We start from the raw sequence: 20621 nt of genomic DNA on the forward strand, positions 1-20621 counted from the left end.
GCCTGTCAACAGCTGACTTTTCAGGCATGTCTAACCTCCACAAATAGTGGGTTCCAAATAGGTATGGCTGTATCTATATTTACAAGAGGGTCAAAGTAACCATTTCTGTCTAAGATAGATATGAAAGCTGGATTGAAATTCTGAATAACAAAAGTAGGGATGGTATCTTCCTGCAGAATAGAAGACCCTATCCAAAGGAAAAAGCAATGAAGAAGCAAAAAATAAAACAAACTGAATATAAAAAACAAAACAAAAAACATAACTCTTCAGATCCCAGTGGTGAAACCTGTGGTTTGTCTTGATAAAGCAGGTGGAGAAACAAAAACTAATAAACTGATCACCTTGAAGCCAAATAAAGGGTCACCATTAATGTTATGAAGAAAGATCAACACAAAAAATCAAGTTTTTATAGCTTTTAAAATTATTAAATGTTCTGAATTGCTCTCTTAGCTCCTCAAAAAACATTTGTATTTGTGTCACTGCTGGAACCTTGAGCTTTGACCGAATTTCAGAGTAAAAACTGCTTTTATTTGCCTCAACAGTGAAATAAGCTTGTAGCCTGTGTAAAATGAAAATGATGCAGAGAGAACTGAAACAAAAAATGCATTCAGGAAAGATTTTTTTGTTGTGAGGAAGCATCCAAGTGGGGTTGCAGCAGTATGAAGCAAATGGTTCTTATCTGCCCAAATCTGAATTATTAACAAAAAAAGTTTTTGTTCTGTTTTCCGAAGATTTGTTATAACCTCCCTGGATAACCTGTTCTGCAGTCACTTTTAAAGCAGCATAAGATGATATACTGATATTTGCAAAGATGGGAGGCATACATTTGCTTTAAAGTGACAAAGAGAAACTATGGAAAAGTAGAGAACAATAAGCAATGTTGATAATGAGGTGGAGGTGAAAAGCAAGCATCAATAGCCAGTCCTTTTTCTGTTTAAGTCCTATTTTTATAATTACTTCAAATACTGATCTGGGGAAAAAAAAAAACTAAAACTATCTTGCTGCGGAAGCAAAACAGCGTGCCGAACCGTTGACAACAAAGAAGCACATGACAACAGGACGGTGGACTCCCTCACCTCTCCAAGGATCTGCAGGACAGGCGGTGAAGGAGGAAAGAAAGAGATAAGAGCTACAATAACACAAAACAGCTGAAGGAAACCCTGCGATTAAACAAAAGAAGAGTTTCTGGGAATCATTCAGCAGCAGTGTTTCCATTTTATTTTAAGGAGAGACGCCCCACTGCTCCCCCTTATCTACAGCCAATGTCTGAATCATGGACTGAATTCACAGTAACGAGTCTGAGTTAGAAGTCCATGAGGACTAATATTATTTGTAGCAAAGGTGGGATATTATTACGTTAACATGAACAGATATCTCAAAATAATGTTTCTGAGACACCTTTCACTCTATGCTACAAAATATCAGGGCAGTTTTGATGGGAAAAGAGATCCAAACTGGTTCTGGTAGAAAGTGGCCAGTGAGCATCTCTGTCTACGTTCATTTTCCTCTTGTTCTATTATGTGTGTGTGAAAACTATTTACTCTTCCTAGTAAATACCTACCTGTACTCTCCGAAGGTCTCATCTTTGTTCTGAAGGTCAAAGTCGATGTCCTTTTTTTCTTTTTCCTTCACTGTGAGTAGAAAAAATATTCCTCCACATCAGTAACATTACGAGATGCTTTATGTCACATTGTCTGCAGATCATAAGTGAAGGTGTACCTGCATATTTTCCACCCCTTCTGCGCTTAATCAAACAGAGGATGAGGAGGATCAAGATCAGAAGCAGGATGGCGCTTATCAGTCCTATCAACCAGCCCTGGGTGGCAAACCTGCCTGGCATTTCTGACGGCACTGTGAGATAGAAAACATTTCATCTGTAAGGCTTAAAATCTTCTCATTTGCTGTTTAGAGATGGGGCTACTGCGTTCTCCTCTTATTTATTCTTCTCTGCAGTTTGAAGTATTTTATGTATACAATTATTTGATCCCAACAGGTTAAACCTCTGCCAACCCACCTGGTCCTACGGTTCGGAACACCCCCTGCCACAGGGTGCTGTTATCATGGTCAATCATTAGGCTGTATTCTGTTCCTGGTTGGAGTCCTGACAGCGAATAGAAACCTTGCGAGGAGTTGAGAAGCTCTGATTTCTCCCACTGACCGCCAGCTGTACACAAAGAGGAGCATCATAAATTTAAAAAAGTTTTTCTGGTTACCTGGTCTGCCTGTATTCTTACCTAGAAGAGCCAGTGAAAAGCATCATTTTCATGCTTTATAGGTTGATTTTTTTCCCTATGGTTGGAATTAAACATTCAGTAGTTTTTGTGTTCTCTGTTATGTACACATGCTGTCAACAGCATTTTCTGGTACATCAATCCTGCCAAAGCAGTTTATAACAAGAGATTTTGGAATCAGGGTTTAATATTTTCAGGGTTTTTAATGATGTCATCAGTCTGTCTTGTGCTCAAGATGAGTATGTATATTTTGTAGGTTTTTTTTTTGTAAAACATTCATTAATATGTGCCTGAGTGTCGCCACAGTTGAGAGACTAACAAAGCAACAAAGCCTTTGCATTTTCCTTCTTGGTCTCCTAGCAACCAGAGGGGCTGAAAGGGTGCAATATGGAGGTTTGTGCCCTTCTCTGTAGTTCAGTACCACTCTTAGTAATGGCTGAGCATACAGCTCTCTATGAGCAGACTTTTCGGGAACAGAAGTTTTCTTTCCTACCTGCCTTCATTAAAAGATCACCTGAAACACTGAAGATTATTTATGCCTTTGCAGGTAAGGCTGAGCTTTACCACAGGTATAGTTCCCTGCAATACAAAATCTTAAATATTCCACATATTAGACCAGAACTATAATGCTGTTTGTGTACGTTTCAATTGAAAAAGCTCTGCCTGAAGCAAATGCAACATTCTGCTCTTTCTCTGGATTATGGGTGAAACATCAGGCTCAGTGTGAGCAGCACCCTGGTTCTGCGGAAAGTTTCTTCCTGTTAAAAAGGAGATTTACTCTCCACTGTCGCTGCAAGCATGCTTGGCGTGAGAGAATGCTGTCGAGTCAATGAGTTGATGGAGTCAGCTGGTTTTTCTTGGATAGAAAACTTTGAACCAACCTGACTGTATGAACTGGTTGAATTGTCTCTGTAAAGTGCCTTGAGATGTGAACTAGTATAATATTACTGGTATAATAGTGAACTATAAATAAACTGAATTTAATTGAACATTGTGAACAAGAATGCTTTGTAAAGACAGTCTCCTGAACACAAGCAAAAACATTTTTAAATAAATTATTTGATTTTTCCTTCCTTGTTTGCAAGGTCTCAAAAATCCTCTCTGAAGTTAAATATTTTATTAAGTTAAATTGTTTTATTTTTTTACAATAGAAATCTTAAGGACAGTGAGAGCAGCAAACAGGTTGTTGCCATAGGGTTTATTCTGCACAAGAAACACATTTTAGCTGGTTTGTGTTTCCCTCGCCTTTCTCCTGCTGACCTGAGCTTTCTAATCATATTTTCTCAGTTCCTTACCACTCTTCCTGAGGTAGGAGATTTGGAAACCTCGGTTTCTGTGGCGCTCTCCAGGGACCCAGCTTAGGTTGAATGACGTATTACCGGAAACTACCGTGATGTTTGATGGAGGAGCTGCAGGAGGAAGACAGAGGCAGCAGGTTTTACTGCACGCTTAAACAACGTAACACACATCCAGGGAAAGGGGTGGTCTCATGCTCCTGCTATGGATTCTACCCTGTTATCAACAGCCATCATGAAACCATCATTGTATGATTAGGTATCACTCTTCTGTAATAGTGAATTTATTATCTGATGGATATTGCAATTAAGTGCTGGGGATGTTGGGAAGAAAAGAGGGGGGGGGGAAAGTCTGTGTTGTCTCACCTCCTTCTAGTAGGGTGGCGCTGATCCTTTCAATGGCAGGACCGTCTCCTGCTGCAGTTTGGGCGATAACTTTAAAGAGGTAAGAGCTGCTGGGATCCAGATCTTTGAGTTCAAAGGAGTCTACTTTGGGGTCTGGGATCTCCCTCATCACCACATCACTGTCGTCACCCATTGAAACTAAACACAAATCAAGCCGATGTGTTCAGTGCCACGTGTAAAATACACACTTCCTAAATAGTTTACACCTTGACAATACTTTCATGTATTTTTTATTAAAATCTGAACTTTTTCTTTGTAGGAAACACAAAACCCTGTTCTTAATCATCGCATTGTAAAATAAACCAAAAATAGCTCATATTAAACTATTTTTTTCCCTTTAAAGCAGTTAAAAATTTACCTTTCTGGTACAGAACTCTATATCCCTTAAGTTTTCCGTTGATTTCTTCTGGAGGGGTCCAGTAAAGAACCAATGAGGTATCTGTGGGGCTTTCAAACCTCAGTGATGAAGGAGGACCAGGAGCTGTGAAGACAAAATCAAACACATAAAATAGGAGCACAAAAGGATTGTTGGTTAAACTGGGCTTAGATTTAAAAACAAATACAAATCACCACATACATGTGCCCCTGAAACATAGGAATAACTTACTGTGGTTTTTATCTGGTTTTTCTACAGAACATATCAGAACATTAGTCAGTTTACTCCATTATTAGGGAGCCGACTTCCTGTTAGGCAGGTCAAAAGTATATTTGATAGGATTTATGATGATGTGATGGTCCTAAGTAGCTGATTTCTTTACTTGTGCCTTGGACTGGCTCTGTTTATATTGCTTCATACTCTGATGGATTCACACCTAGAACACATTTTATCGTTAAAACCAAATGTTTGTTCTAAAAAAAAATGTGGTTTATGCAAAAATGTTTTTGTAAGTCATGGTCCTCAAAGGGTCAGAATCATGGGCGTAGGTTTGCATAGGGATCGACCTATTTGTCCCTACCAAAAATTAGATGTTAATAACATGTTTATAATTTACAATACTCAACTCAACTCAAACTTTATTTATAAAGCACATTTGAAACAACCAGGGTTGACCAAAGTGCAGTACAGGAATCACAGTTAAGTAACATAAGATAAAAACTGAAAGCTTAAATACATAAACACATTACAAAAAGAAAAATTGAATGGAGACAAAATATAATAGGATAAATGTTTCAATTAAAATACATTTTAGAATAAAATAAATTTAAAATAAAATTTTGCCAAAGGTCCACTTAAACATGATTAAAAGCCAGGGAGAAGAAGTTTGATTTACCTCTGCACAATTCTATATCTTCTAAAAGAAAGTATAAATCCACATATAACAGACATATTTAGACTATATTTCTGTTAAATAGGCACAGATTTACCTACTGTCTTAGTCGCTGCTAATTTCAAATCCAAACCTTTTCAAAGTGGAAAATGTCATATTTCCTCATTCATGTGTGTAGTGCTAATAAAATTTGTATAAATGTAGCAAGAAATGCTGCTTTTCTCTTTAAATTAAACACACCCTGATTTTCACGTTAAGCATAAAAAACGAGCATGCATATTTTTGCATAAGACCAATGACATCAGACCAAAAGTGTCCCTACCAAAGTTGAAATCAAACCTACACCCTTGGTCAGAATAAAAAATGAGACAATATAAAAACCAGAGCTCAGCATTCATAGGTTAAACCCTGACAGGAGCATTCCTATTATTTTGTTTAATCATACCTGATCTGGGCTGAACTGTGTTCTTCTGAAAATATGATCAGTTGGGTTTTTAACCTTTATTTGGTTGGAAAAATCTCAGTTTTCCCTAAACGGGAGCAAGTTTCTACATGAACCTGCAATCTGAGGTCTGGATAAGTTGATTTTGGACTCACCTCCCTCTGGGGTGTTGAAATGTGCAGGAGGGGAAGGAGGGCTCTCCCCTTTGCTGTTAAAGGCAGTGAGCTTCAGCTCATAATGGGAGAACAGACGCAGATCAGTGACTTCAGCAGATGTCTTTGCACCATGGACATGCACCACCCTGCTGTCCCCGTTCGTCGGTTTGTGTTTTTCAAGTCTATCTCTTTCCTTCATGTGGTGATGTTTGCCAAGCGACCTCCTCTCTCGTGCACTGTGGGGACCCAACCTTCTGATGTATATCTGATGAAGAGGAAGACACCAGAAAAAAATTACACCTGCTGATTTTGCTGAGTTCTCACATTTAGCTTAAGAATTTAAAATGCTGGACGGACAGCTGTTTACCATAACCCAACTAAAAGGCCTTTATTCTAAAACATTTAGGTATATTTGTTAAAATGGGACACCTCTTTAGGTGGTTTGCATGCCACCAGTTGTTCATTTAACCTATATTTCCCATAAAGTCAGGATGCTGTACTGAGCTCATCATGCTCCCTGGTGAGACGTTTAAGTGGTGAAGTTGTAAAGAAAACGGTACCTTGTAGCCCAGCAGATGACCACGGACGTTCTGCGCTTCGTTCCACGTCACTCTGACCGTGCTGTTCATCACAGTGAAAGAAACTCCAGTGGGAGGCTCCTCTGGCTCTGAGACAAGACAATAAAAAAATGACAAAGTAGATGTCAGGAGAGAAGAGGGAGTTTTACAAGGCAGAATGACGACCCAGCACAAAATCATGCTGGGAAAAAATCTGAAATTTAGTTCCTTACATAAAATAAATAATAAAATCTTGATTCCACTCCAGGTTTTCTTTTGTAAACTTATGCCATCAACTGCACCTTATGTCCATTAATATGATATTACATAATACTTTTAAACCCAGCTAAGATATATGTTTATGAAATAAAGAATATAACAACCCTCCTATTTTTTTACTTGAATATCCTGGTGTGATTTTAGGGCAGAGTGGCAGGATATGTTAAAAAGGAAAACATATTTTTTACAGTTTGGATGTTCATATTCAACATTTTTCATTTAATCTCTCAAACTCATACAAAAAGGAAAAAAATGATATACAGTATAACATATCTCGTTACCATTCTGTTGTTTTCTGGGTGCTTTTAATAGCCCAATATCAGAAGACCACCAAGGCAGCTGGTTCTGAGTTCTTAGTTCTGATTTTTTACAATTATTTTGAGTGTGTGGTTTAGACATTTTTTTTTAAAGTAAAAACTCTCAGAGAGGGGTGTGGAATGAAATCTGGTCAGACAAAATTGAACTTTTTGGTGAACTGTTTGTGTCAAAAAACTCAGCATCCTCACTGTAAAACATAACATCATACTGTGGGGATGCTCTGATTAAGTGGGGATGAGGAAGTTTCTAAGAGCCGGCAAAAGAGATGAGATTGGAGCAGGGATACATGTTCCAAAGACAATATAGATACACCCAGAGCTGTACAGAACTCTGCTGACATCAACTTATAATCCTGTGTCCAAAATCAGAAAAAGAAATCCCCCTATCCAATCAGAAAGAGCTATTTTGCATGGCATTTGACAAATATTGGAGTAGTTTAAAGTTCAAGGTGCCATAGATGCAAGTCTACAGACCAGCAGCAAAAGGTGTAGGTAAGAAGTATTGACTCAGCAGGCTAAACATAAATGATTTTTAACTTGTGTTACTTTTAACAATTGGTTTAAACTCCACAATCGTGCACTTTCTTGTTTGTGTGCACCACAAAACCCCCTGAAAATAAATAATAATATAGTAAATAGAATGGATTGAAATTTGAGGTTGAAATGTGGCAAAGTACAAAAAAGTTCAAGCGATAATGTCTGTTGGAGGGCATTGTAAAACAATCAAAAATAGTCTTTTCCTGTCTGTTATGCAGTTTTGCTACCACTAGGGGGCAACCACAAAGTATATCACAGCTGGTGCCAATAGTGCATGTTGTTATTAATCAAAATAGTCAAAACAATATGAAAATGTATTCAAGTAATGGCCTCAACCAGAATAGGGTAAAATACAGTTAACATATGTGTTTAAGTAAAATCTGTCAAGTTAAAATTAATTCAAATCATAAAGTTAATTGAAAGTAGCCATGAAGTCTCAAATGCATCAAGCTGAATAATCCCATATAGTGCATTGCTCCTAGTGTTTATTTAATAACCACAAGGACTATGAGACTGGAAAAATGAAGAAGAAGAAAAGATCTGATGACGTACTGTCCTCCCCTGAATGTCCGGTCCTCGCCTCTGGTGCAGGTCCTGATCCATTTGCATTGACAGCCTGGACTTTGATCTCAAACGGTGTGAAGGTTCCAGTGTTATTTACTATAAACGGAGGAGACTTGACATAGGAACTTTCCCAGTTTGTGTTTTGGCTGTTAGCCTCCCGCCAGAACACCTGGTACCGGAAGTCCTGGCCGTTGTGGAGACGCTTTTCCATCTCCTGCAGTGACACATAGAATAAAAAGATTTGGTTCTACCGGTGTAACAACTGAAACTTCCAAACTCATTCACAGAGGCACTTACATCCCATGTGATGAGCAGAATCCCTGGTTCTGTTGAATTAGTGCGCACATTAGTGGGGTTTGAATATGGAACTGTGGGAGTTAAAAGAGAAGATGAAAATTAATGTTGGGAAGAGTTTAATCATACCCACACACAGGGGGGATTTACCATTGGGCAATATTAGGCAGTTGCCTAGGGCCGCAAGTTCCTAGGGTCCCCATATGGTTGAATACAACTAGTCCTTATTTGTGCACATTAATTATGTTTTGATAAAAATCCTTTTGCCAAAATGCCATCACAAAGCTTATAATATTAGGTGTGTCTCAGGCCCTTCAGTGTCCACCACATCAGATCAGTCCATTTGCTACACATGTTCAGGAAGGTTCAAACAGAAAGCAAATGATGCGAAGAGCAGTGTTGTAAACTTAGCGCTTTTGTTGCTCTAGTTAGCGACTTTTCAGACCCCTCTAGCGCTTTTTTAGCGCCTTTGTCGACAACATCTAAAAGCAGCGAACTCTGCTCTCCAGAGCAAGTAGATTGGTAACCCCGCCTCCTGCTCTCCTCTATCTTGTCTGCTGTCATGATTCATGCAGCTATTATTTCATACAAATGAAAAATAGAGAACAGATTAGCAGATCACAGCTTGTCTACAGTGAAAAGAAGGACTAGGTTATTTACTTTTGCCATCGCCTTTTTGGAAACACAGGAAGGGGCAATCAGCTAAGTGAGCTTAATCCTTCATAGGGCCCTCAGTGAAATACTTTGAAAAAAACATTTCAAGCCAATAGTGTTATTGGAATCCAGGATAAGACCTTATTACCTTTGTAACATTAAAAAAATATGGATATTTTGATGGCAAAAAGTAATGTCAAGAAACGCCAACTTGCCGAATATATTAAGAAAAATAACAAAAGTGCTTCTATAAGAAATGAATGAAAAACAAAGAGCAAAAGAAACACATTTTCTGGTACAACATTAACCTAGAGGCATTAATGCTGATACTGGCACTTACATTCTTTAGTTTATAAACCTAAATATAATTGTTAACTAGGCTTATTAACTTTTTAACTTTTTTTAATTAGCTTTTTACCTTTTTTTTATTGAATTATTAACTTTTTTCAATTTAATTTACAGTAGTTAAAATCTCATTCAAGGGCTCATCTAATTGATCAAATCCCAAAATAAGATACAGCCATGTAGCAGCATCTTGCTGAATGGGTGGATATAGATCTTTTGCTTCTAGACCTCACTGAGGGACGCGGAACTCTATTTGTAAGGGGTATGCAAGTGATCAAAAACAGTAACTTCCCCTATAAAGGGTTAATGCTTGGAAAAAAACTATTATTCCTTTTGAGACAGCATTTAAAGTCAGCCGAGTACGAAACATTAAGAGAAAAACAACAAGGAAAGGGACGAAAACGTTGAACAAATAATCTGTCTATTCTATTAAAATTTCTGTATCTGTATAATGGGTCTATTTTATATGTTGTCTTCTCAATTCAGAGGGCCCCAAACCTGTCTTTGCGTATGGCCCCAAATTTCCTAAATCCACCCCTGTCCACACATTTAAGAGACAGTTTTTATTTAAGCCCTTCAGTATAAAATAAACATCAGCATCTGTTAGATAATCCCATTTTTATACATGTTGTGATCCTAAATTATAAAGAACTTGCTCTGGACCTCATTGGATTTTAGGAGGAAATATATATATATATTGGAAAATACAGGTGGTGTCAACACAGTTGAGAAGGTTTTACCTGTAGGTGGTGTAGCGTGCTTGTTGGTTGATTTGCTTGGGTGACTCCTGCCAACTTCATTAACAGCGATAACTCTGAAGCGGTAAATGCAGAAGGGCTGCAGGCTGAGCTGGATGTGACTGAAATCCCCGGGTATCTCCATCAGCACCTGCCATCTTGGGTTCCCGCTATCTGTCTGGGGCTGCTCTTGGGCTTCCACAATGAACTCTGGAGGCAAATTATGTAGTCATGTTTTAGGTCACAGAAATATGTTATATCCCATTCTACAAAACAGTGTCTCAAAAATATATATTGGATTTAAAATAATGTCTAAATTTACTTTACCAAAAAATACTATAAATAAAAGAAGTGTATGTTTTAGCTATCTCTTCAAGCACAGATGTAATATTTATTTACAGAATAACTGTTTCAGAGGCCTGCTTCGAAGCTGTGATCAGTGGAGTTGAGGGCTCCATTGGCTGAGATGTGACATCTTTAGTGATGTCCAAACACACAGTTTCTATTAGATTAAGGTCTATAATGTTATTCTTTTTGCTTTTAATTGAAGATGCAGTACAATTATTGATGTGTCTGGGGTATTTTTCTTGTTAAAACACTTATCTAAAAGCATTACCTTTTCAACTCATACAAATATTATGCCCACAATGATTGCTACATGCCTAGACACAATACTCTAATGGATTCTGTGGCCCTAAACTGTTTATGGATTACCTGACAAAATCTTTGAAACCTAAGATTATAATAGCCTGCAGAAAAATTACTTCATTTGTCTTTAGATCAGTCTGTCAAGTCATGTAGTCCCTTTAGAACACATAATTTCTTTAAGAAAACACCATTGCTAATATCTTAGGTGGCACCACAACTTCTTTGATCACCCTAAAGCTGATCATTGGCTGATTCTGCAGCCCTTTAAATCATTTCAAATGAAAGTTATGTACAATTCAATATTTTCTCCTTATCAGTGATGCTTGCATGTCGATTTGGACTCACTTGGTGGCTGAGGTACAGTAAAGTAGTTGTTGGGAATCATCAAGACAAAACACTGTTGTTCTATTCCTCTTTATAACAAGTTCTCTTTAACACACCTTCTTAAACATGTTCCTGCACATCACTGTTTATACTCTAATAGGTTACAGTCATAACAATCTGGCTAAATGACCATTAAGGTCACTAATGGGGCCATTGTGTTGACTAATGTGACCATTAGGGCCACTAAAGGGGCCTTTAAGACCACTCAAGTCATTGGCTCTACCTTCCATTTTTTTCAATATTTGGCTGTTTGTCATTTGACGCTCGTGGTTTGACCCTAATGATCTCTCAAGTTGTGAATGGCAATGTAATGCAACATTCACACTGTATGTGATTGGAGAAGCAGAAGCAGTTGGTTTACATGCAAATTCAATGGTTGACCCGCATCATTAGAAGGTCCTGCAACGAGTCTCGAGCAGCAGAAGCAGCGCCTCATGAGCTTCTGAGGCATGACACCACATCAACCAATCAGAGAAGCTGATCACGGAGCTGGCAGGAAGACAGACACAGCACTGCTGTTATCAATTAAGTATATTAAATATGTTCCCTTTTATTATTCTGGTACCTGCAGTTTGTACCATACACTGAAAAAAATAATGCAACCGTTTTGGGCATTTACTTAACCATATTTAGTTACTTTAACACCATTGTTTCATGTTAGCAGGGTAGTGTCAGGACTCCAATCTTTGTGTTTGTCTGTTTGTCTTTGTATTGTTCTCCCTTTCACCAGCAGGAGGCGCCTGGTTCCGACCCGCCTCCTCACACACCTGTGGACAGTTACCTTCATTACCGGAGTGCTTTTAAGCTGCTGGTTGCCACTACCTCAACACCAGAGTGTTTGGCAGTTTGGGGTACTCTTGCCAAGCTTTGTTTATTCTGAGTCTAACCTGAGTTTTTGTATTGCGAGTTAGTACTCTAGCCAAGCTGAGATCTCATTGAGTTTGACTGAGAGCTTGTCTCCCTGAGATTCAACTTTTTTTTTTTGCCTTTGCCTTTCGGCAGGAAGCCTTCCTGCAAACTGGATCTTTCGGACCACCTCTCCCAGGAGGGATCAACTGAGCCTTAAACAGAGCGACGGATTCAAACTGGAGGTTTGGATCTAGTCACCTTTGAGATCATTGAAATCACTCTCTGAGCAAGAAAATCATCTTCACCACGACCCGTTCAAGTACCTCAGGAAATCTGAGTGGCAACCAGCGTCTTCGTCCATCTTATCCGTCCGAGTTCTGGGTAAACCCTGTTCCGCCCTCCACCGAATCAGACAAACTCCGGTAAACCAACACACAGATCCGAGTCAAGGATTCTCCACTTCTCTGGAAACGTGAGTCAACAACAAATCCGCTCCTTCAAGATCAACGAATCATATTTCTTACTGAGCCTGAACTAACAGTCTGTCTTCCCCTCGTCTTCCAGTTCCGGCTGAGCAGAGTTCGGGGAAACTCTGCACCGAGCTCATATCACTTCAATAAAACCCGTTCAACTTTTACTCTGTGTCTCTCTTTTTGGCTTCACTGCATGTGGGTCCGAGCCTTAGATAAAATTATGACAGGTAGGACATAAAACAATGGTGTTAAAGTAAGTAAATATGATTGAATAAATGCCAAAAGCAGTTGCATAATTTTTTTCAGTGTATATCTATAAAAATGCTAACATCTACTTACAGCCACCATGAGCTGTAGGTAAAAAACCTCAAGACGCGATCGGGCCTAAGGCAGCTGCTGCAGAGGGTTTTTCAGTGACAGCCCACGGCCGGTATTGTCTGGGTATGCACACCTCCTACAGCCAAATAATATTTAATGCAGGATCATAACCTTGATGAACTGACTGCACAGACAATGTTTTTAGGTGGACTTTCTAACTTAAACATTAAACTACTTTTTTTCCCCCCACTGATCACAGCAATTAAAGCAAAGCCACTCTCACTGAACCATTGAACACTGGAGCAGCAGAAGCATCAAATGCATCTGGACACACTTTACTGGACGTGCTTGGGGAGCATCAAAGATGCTCTTGAGGTGCGTCTGATCATGGCATGTTCAAGTATAAAAACTGAGTCAGCAGAAGCTTTTTATGTTGCATAAAATGCATCAATTGTGAACGTAGCATAACCGCCTGGGGGACGAGTTATGGCAGCAGTGGAGAGACCCCAAAGTTCACAACAAAACTTCCTCCCAAGGTGCACAGAAATGTTCAAAGATCTAGGGCTGTGAATGCTCAAAGAATTGGGGGGAAAAAATAGTCCGAGATCAAAACCGTTTGGTTTGTTGCTTAAACTACAATATTGATGTTTACCACATATGGCCTCTTCCTCTCTAGAACCACTTGTCTTACAATCTTGTTTGCAGCAGTGACCAGATAAGCTGGCTCCTCGTAGTCAGGTCCTCCTTTTGCATAGTCAACATTGAGTTTCTACATTATAGAGATATAGGAATGCATTACTGCATTGGACTAAAAATAGCATACCTTTAGCTTATTTTCGGTAGTTGCTTGAGGTAAACCCTTCTGCCTTCTCCACCTTCTTTCATCAATGTTCTTTAAGTACTTTGTTCAAACTGTAAGGTGTCCTCATGACTGAAATTCTTTCTTGGTGCATTGAAGTTCCCTCAATGCTGTTCTTAAGTTTACCTTTGTGACTCAGTGCTGCTGATGTTCTGATGATTGTGATAAATAAAGAATCATTGAAATAGGTGTTAATCTAGTGAAAATCCACCTGAGAGCGGGAAACCTTTTAAGGAGACAAAGGAAGTGATTTTCCTCTTAGTTTTGCTGTTTGTTTACAACGTCATGCCTCTGTACCTGTAGTGGGGCTGTTGTTTGAGGCTCCAGGGGTCCAGCTGAGCGTGACACTGTAGTCGTTGTCAACGGAAAGCGTTAGTGAGCTGGGAGGTTCCGGTGGAGCTGTTGGCCAAACATACAGCTCCAGTTAGAAGTTTGCATGCAAGTAATCATCATTTATGTTGCTTTAGCTTTGAGCTTTTAACAGTTTATTCTAACTAAACTTTTTAAGATGTAGAAAAAATATAAAACCATGAATTTTAAAATTGTTATACCTTATAAAAATGTTGTTAATTAAAAACTTGTGTGTGGAGCTCAAGCAATGTCCAAGAATGATGCAGTTTAAAAATCAGTATAATAAAATGATTTTCATCATGTACAAGGAGGAAGATGTGCTTTAAAAATCGGTGTCCCAATAAGTTATTTATGTATTTGCTTATTTTTTTTCTCTTTATTCAATTCAATTCTAATAGCTGTAACATGAATGTTTGGAAGGACTGCTGATGTCTATGAGTCTGTAAGGCAGGTTACCTATTTTTTTAATATGGAAAGGGCATAGACATAAATAAACTTTTGCTTCTGCCTGATACTTTTGTTTTTTTTTTTGACAATTTGTGAAAAATCTTTTGCTCAATTAACTTTGCAATGGCACTGAAGAATACATCTTTTACAAAAAGTCATAAAATAATAAAAAAGAAGCAGTTAAAAGCTCTATGGCAATAATACATTTCTGTACCTGACTGAACGTAAGCTTCTGAACATAAGTCTGTTACTGCGGGACACAAAGAATCACACAATCAACACACATATCCGTACCTACAACAGTGATGGAGCCTGTGGCTGTCACCTGGCCCAATGATTCGGTTCTGACCTCACAGGAGTAATTGTCTGTGTCTTCTATTTGGACATTTTTCACTTTTAATGTGTTATTGTTGAACATAGTGTACCTGGATTTGGAGAAAAAAGAAGAAAAAGAAAGTATAAAAATATAGAAAAACCGGCATTCTAAAACAATGATGCCTTCACACTGGATTAAAGCCCTGACAAGATGTTAAAACCAAGCAGAGTATTGGTTTTAGTTGTAAGGTCTTATCAGCAGTGGGTATAGTATCAGAGCACACCGCTTTACTTGTTTTTTAATTACGGAGAACAATCAGTTTGTGAGTAGCTTTTAGGGTAATTATTCGTAGAGAAGAAATTACCCAATCAGCCATGAAATGGAGTTTAATGGAGTTTAGTCTTCCACATCATACAATAGAGGGTCAGAAACTCCCTGAACGAAGCCAGAAAAAGACAATTTTGTTGCTTACTGACACAGTGTGAGAGATTTAAGGTTTAGATTTGTTGTGTTTATACAGTAGCACCGTCCTGACTAAAATTTATATTGCTGGAGGGTCACGTACTTGTCTCAATCCAGCAGTGTTCACATAAGGGGGAGTTCGTAATCAGGAGGTCTGGGGGACTACGTTCGATTGAAGAGGAAGTTCATGTTAATTCAACCTTCATTTGATTTGGTTCACTTTTAAACAAACCTTTGTAAGGAAGACTGAACCACAAAGACATCTTATTGTAACAATGTCAGGTTGTGCAAAAGCACAAGAAATAGCCCGGTTTAAGTAGCAAGAAAGAATTGCAAATTGTAATCAATATCACAGACCTTTCTCTTATTTTAATTTTAATTATACATGCCTGACATGAGAGTTTTTCCTAAGAATTTAGTTTTAGCTGTTTAAAAAAAGGAGAACGTACTTATTATTGGACCTTCAGACCCAAATAATGTAGAATCATTTGTGGATCCTTGGAAAATGCATTTATGTATACTTGGTCCATAAATCTCTCTCCAATTATTCAGTGCTAAATTGGCTGTACATAGAAGGCAGCCAAGAAATCAGACCTTTCTCTAATTGATAACATGCAGGAACAAATATTGATACCCTCTAAGCAAAGATTTGTGCATTTTTAGATGCAATTTAGAACTTACATTAAAAAATCTCCTCCTTCTTATACAATATGGCAAATTTTCTATTTGTTAGACAATTAACTTACTTTTCCACTTTTCCAACCATGTGTTTTATTCTCTAAAGAAAGTACAATACATTCTAGTCAGTGAGGTAATTCATATATCCCTCGGGCTGCAACATAATGGAGATCCATCTGCATTGCCAATATAGATAGGTACCGAGTCTATTTTTTATGGATGGCATTGCTAAATAAATACAATTTCTAAAAGCAGATGAGACAGATAGGAAATCAGACACAAGAAGCATAAAACGTATGTGGAATATTTCAACATAAAAGGACTATTATCATGGATCCAGTGTAGCTTTAATGAGGGACAGTTTGTGATGGTTTACATAGCCGACACATTGTGTCAGGTCTCAGGGTTTTTCATCCAGTATTAAAATGTCCTTCTGAAATGTGATGCGTAATTAACAAATCCTGTAATTAAACATTTCAACTCAGCAGAAACTACTTAAACCAGTGTGTGTTCATGCATTAATCAATTAAATGTGTGAGTTTACTTTTTGTCTATTGTTAACTCCAGATTCTGTCCACGTTTCTTCCAATGGACCTCGTATTTAAGCAGTCGAGGATCTTTGTAGAAAAGACAGTCCAGGAAAGCAGATTCTCCTCTGTGGACGTGGATGTCCTGAGGACCTTTATGGATCACAGTTCGATCTGGAAGAAAGAGGAACCACAAACTGCAGATTTAACACTGTTCCTTTTGGTCAATTCGTCATGAATCACTCAAGAGATTACTTGATATGCACTTTGTAGTACTTATATAATCTCACCAAAATGTAAAGGAACATAATTGAAACTTAATACAAATACAAAGAAGAAGAAAAAAGCAAGGAAAACAAATTTTTCTTTGGCATTTAGTGGAGTCTTCAATTCAATTCAGTTTATTTATATAGCACCAATTCACAACACAAGTCATCTCAAGGCACTTTACAGTTCAACCAGATCATACAGTCATACAGATTCTTGTGTTTTTTGCTACTAAAAAATATGATTACTTACTGAAAACTTCCAGGTTAGCAGTAATGGAGATGTTGGTGTTATCAACAGAGCAGGTATACAGTCCCTGGTCAGTATGGGAGACGTTACCCAGCCCAATAGTTCCATTAGTAAACAGGGAAGCACGTTGATCTGAGAGCAGAGGAATATCATCCTCATGGTACCTGCACAAAAATCAAATCAATGAATCATTCCAGTGGATTTCCATCTCAGACAGCTTGTTGTGTTGAGAGTTGTTCAGGGCTTTTGTAGCCATATAAGAAAAGAAAAGGTACAAAATAACAGTCAAATAGGAACATTGTAGAGAAACCTGATACACTCTCCGTGATAAAGGACACAAATATATATTTTCTCCAATTTTAACCAAATACAGATAGGATCAGTTTTTTAAGTTGTACTTTCTGGACTCTGTCTAGGGTCGCCTCCTGTGCCTCGAAGACAAGCAAGCCCAACCCAAGAAGGTTGCCGGTTTGATTCCCGGCCCTGGGTCTTTTTACATGAAGTTTGCATGTTCTCCCTGAGCATGCGTGGGTTCTCTCCGGGTATTCCGGCTTCCTCCCACAGTCCAAAAACATGACCGGTAGGTTAATTGGCTTCTCTAAATGTGAATGGTTGTTTGACCTGTTTGTCTCTGTGTTGCCATGCAATGGACTGGTGACCTGTCCTAGGTGTACCCCGCCTCTCGCCCGTAGACAGCTGGAGATAGGCACCAGCATTACTGCTACCCTGGAATCCCTCGCTTGGGATTAAGCATATCAGATAATGGGCGGATGGATTGTCTGCACATTTCTGTAGCAATAGATGTTTTTTTTAGATGAATATGAAGATTATTAAGGCATTTAACCAACCACATAATGCTCCATTCAGAAGTATAATAAATTATCCCAAATAAAAAAAAACAACAACAACAAAGCACATTCCCTGACAATTGGAAGATCTCAGTGATTATACCAACCTATAGATCAGGAGATCCTATGAAACCATGTAATTATAGGTCAATAAGTATGTATCCTACTAGTGGTCTCCAAGATAATTGAAAAACGTGCCACAAAACAGCTTGTCAATCATGTAAATCTAATCTGTAAATTTAATCTCCGAGAAATACAGTTCAGCTTCAAAAAACAATATTGATTTCAAACAGCCACATGCTTCCATCTGCAGAAAATAAAACATACTATGGATAAGGGTAGTGTGAAAGCAACTTCCTTAAGATTCTGCTTAACAAATAATGTAAACTTAAACTTTTTAAATTATTTTATTTATTTATTTTTTTAATCAAGATGAAAATAAATGTGCTTCTTACCATGAAATGTCTGGTAGGGGAACACCAAAGGCTTCACACTGCATGTAGACGTCTTCATCTTCAAAGACTTTGTACACTATCCCATCAGAAGACAAGATCTGAGGAGGAAGCTCTGCAGGAAAAAGCAAGACCCATCCATGAAGCCTTAGTTACAAATACAAAAGTCACAAGAGTATTTTTCTGAATGTGGATTTTAATGCAGCATGTTTATACGGCAGACTTGTGAGGGCAGAATGTATCCATACCAACAACAAACAGGTTGATATTCTGGATGATGGAGCCGTTCATGTTGGTGGCCTCACACTGATAGACGGCTGTGTCAGACGTCTTCACATCCCTCAGTATAAGAGCAGTCCTTGTTACGATACGCCGTGGATCGTCATCCACCACTGAACAGATATACAAAGAGAGATATGGGCCCAGGAAATGAGCAGAAAACGTAGGCAGATTAAATGCTAACAGACATATTTAAGTTCTCCTTTATTTTTTGTAACTGTTTTTTGTAACTCATCCCCTTTTCTCTTTACAGATGTATTGACTTTTCAATTTTACATCTTTGTCTTTCTCTAACCTTATGCCTTTTGAAGTTTCCATTTTTCGTCTTTTCAAATTATCTTTTGTTTTTCATAACTCTTTTATCCCTCATCTCCCCTCCACACAAACACACACACACCATCTCAGACACACACAACATGATTACATGTATAATAAACACTCCAGCTGACAATTAAATAAACCACCAGCAATTTTGACAGACTTACTCACATCAAAAACTGCACCTTTAAGAAAATACATGATGAATTTCCATCTTTATTTTTCTTACAATTTTTTACAAGATCTTCTAGAAAATGTTTCTCCTTTTTTTATTGCTTTGAAAGTGTTAATACTTTGTGTTTTTCTCATTCATTTATGAAGGAGTCCTCTAACACGTAGGTCTTTAACAGGGGGTGTCTGCGACCCCTATGGGGTCCACAGAGGTAGTGCATGGGGGGTCACAAAAGATTTGGTTGATTAGAATTGTTTCTTTATATTCCCCCCTGCAATTTTTCCACTAATTAAAATGTCTTTAAATAAACATTAACATGATTTTAATGCACTGTATTAAACAGATAAATGGAGGCAGAAGATGTCTTTCAGTCATCAATGCACACATTCAGCGACACACAGGAGCTCTTTCAAGCTGGGCACCGTTTCATTCACAACACCTGTCCCATCAACCAGAAATCAGAATCAGAAATACTTTAATTATCCCTGGACTTTACTTTCATTACAGTACTTCCTCTGTAATTGAGTTACAATACAGTAGGACCAGTTTGATATAACAAAATTTAATGCAGTATATTTAAATAGGGGGTCCCCGCTCCATCTAGCCATCAGTTTGGGGTCCTTGGCCTGGAAAATGTTGGCTCTAAAGGATGCATATTTTTCTGCTTTCAGTTGTGTTTTTATTTTATTTTTTTCAGTGTCCTATGTGTGCATTTTAAGCTTGATGTCTCCACTAAATTTTGCTATACCACCTTATCATAAAGAAAAACGGTATTTACAGCCCTCAGCATGCCTTGCAGCTCTGTTAGCAAGGCATATTCATAATAAAATAAATAAAAAGTATAACTACATAACAATTTGATTATCCTCTCATAATGCCAATAAGGATATTGCTGAAGTCATATATGTGTTGCTTATTTTTACACCTTCATTCATTAATTCCTCACCATGAAAAACAGTTTTTTTTCCCTCCTCCATATTATATTTCCTTTAATTTTTTCCTGAATTTAACGTCTTCATATATCTTATATTCTAAATTCTCTGTTTCCTATCTCTGTTTCCCCTTCATGCTTCCCTTTATCTTACTCTCTCCTATCCCTCCTTTAGTTTTTTTTTTCGTTTGTGCTTCTCTTTGCATCATTTTCTCTTACTTTTGTTCTGCAAAAAGATGAATTCACTCTAATTATAAAAACAAAAAGTTAAGTAAATATTTTTCCTCTATATTTCAAAGTGAGATGCAAAAACATGCAAAAAGATGAAAATGTCAAGCAAGGTGCCAGACCTGCTAGCGATTGGCCGTTGATACTCCAGGAAATGGTGGGCTCTGGGTTCCCCTTGGCCAGACAGTCTAGTTTGACAGTTTCCCCTGGTGCATACATGAGATCTGAGGTCTCCTTGGTCCAGTAGGGAGCAGCTAGAAGCAAACAAAAAACAGTTAAACAGTAATTACTTCTTACAAAAACAAAACAAAACACTGTAAAAATGGTTAGATCTTTTTTTTTATTTTGTGTTATTATTTTTTGCTTATAACTGAGAGCCTGACTTTATATATTGGTGATCAGCTTCTTACAACCAGCTCTTTGTCAATGAGGTTATCCTAATTTACAAGACTTTTCCAAAGATTATCCCCAGATAAATATATATA

General features: G+C 38.0%; 1 protein-coding gene across 3 annotated transcripts in view; it reads right to left on the reverse strand.

Moving 5' to 3' along the window:
* Positions 1-1057: 1057 nt before the first annotated feature.
* LOC107090732 (neural cell adhesion molecule L1-like) overlaps positions 1058-20621 on the reverse strand; it is a 53301-nt gene continuing 33737 nt past the window's right edge. For all 3 annotated transcript variants that reach the window (XM_015384290.1, XM_015384288.1, XM_015384289.1), the window contains 19 exons: positions 20259-20390; positions 18457-18600; positions 18212-18323; positions 16912-17072; positions 16410-16566; positions 14704-14834; positions 13909-14010; positions 10084-10290; positions 8348-8418; positions 8039-8264; positions 6357-6463; positions 5797-6061; positions 4290-4412; positions 3893-4069; positions 3527-3640; positions 2015-2164; positions 1720-1851; positions 1562-1631; positions 1058-1088 (listed from right to left, as the gene is read on the reverse strand). In XM_015384290.1, the coding sequence (XP_015239776.1) occupies positions 1073-1088; positions 1562-1631; positions 1720-1851; positions 2015-2164; positions 3527-3640; positions 3893-4069; positions 4290-4412; positions 5797-6061; positions 6357-6463; positions 8039-8264; positions 8348-8418; positions 10084-10290; positions 13909-14010; positions 14704-14834; positions 16410-16566; positions 16912-17072; positions 18212-18323; positions 18457-18600; positions 20259-20390 (2597 nt within the window). In that variant the 3' untranslated portion in view covers positions 1058-1072. The remainder of the gene's footprint in view (positions 1089-1561; positions 1632-1719; positions 1852-2014; positions 2165-3526; positions 3641-3892; positions 4070-4289; positions 4413-5796; positions 6062-6356; positions 6464-8038; positions 8265-8347; positions 8419-10083; positions 10291-13908; positions 14011-14703; positions 14835-16409; positions 16567-16911; positions 17073-18211; positions 18324-18456; positions 18601-20258; positions 20391-20621) is intronic.

Source organism: Cyprinodon variegatus, unplaced genomic scaffold (genome assembly GCF_000732505.1).
Source record: "Cyprinodon variegatus isolate N-32 unplaced genomic scaffold, C_variegatus-1.0 Scaffold309, whole genome shotgun sequence".
In the NCBI taxonomy this organism is placed as follows: Eukaryota; Metazoa; Chordata; class Actinopteri; order Cyprinodontiformes; family Cyprinodontidae; genus Cyprinodon; species Cyprinodon variegatus.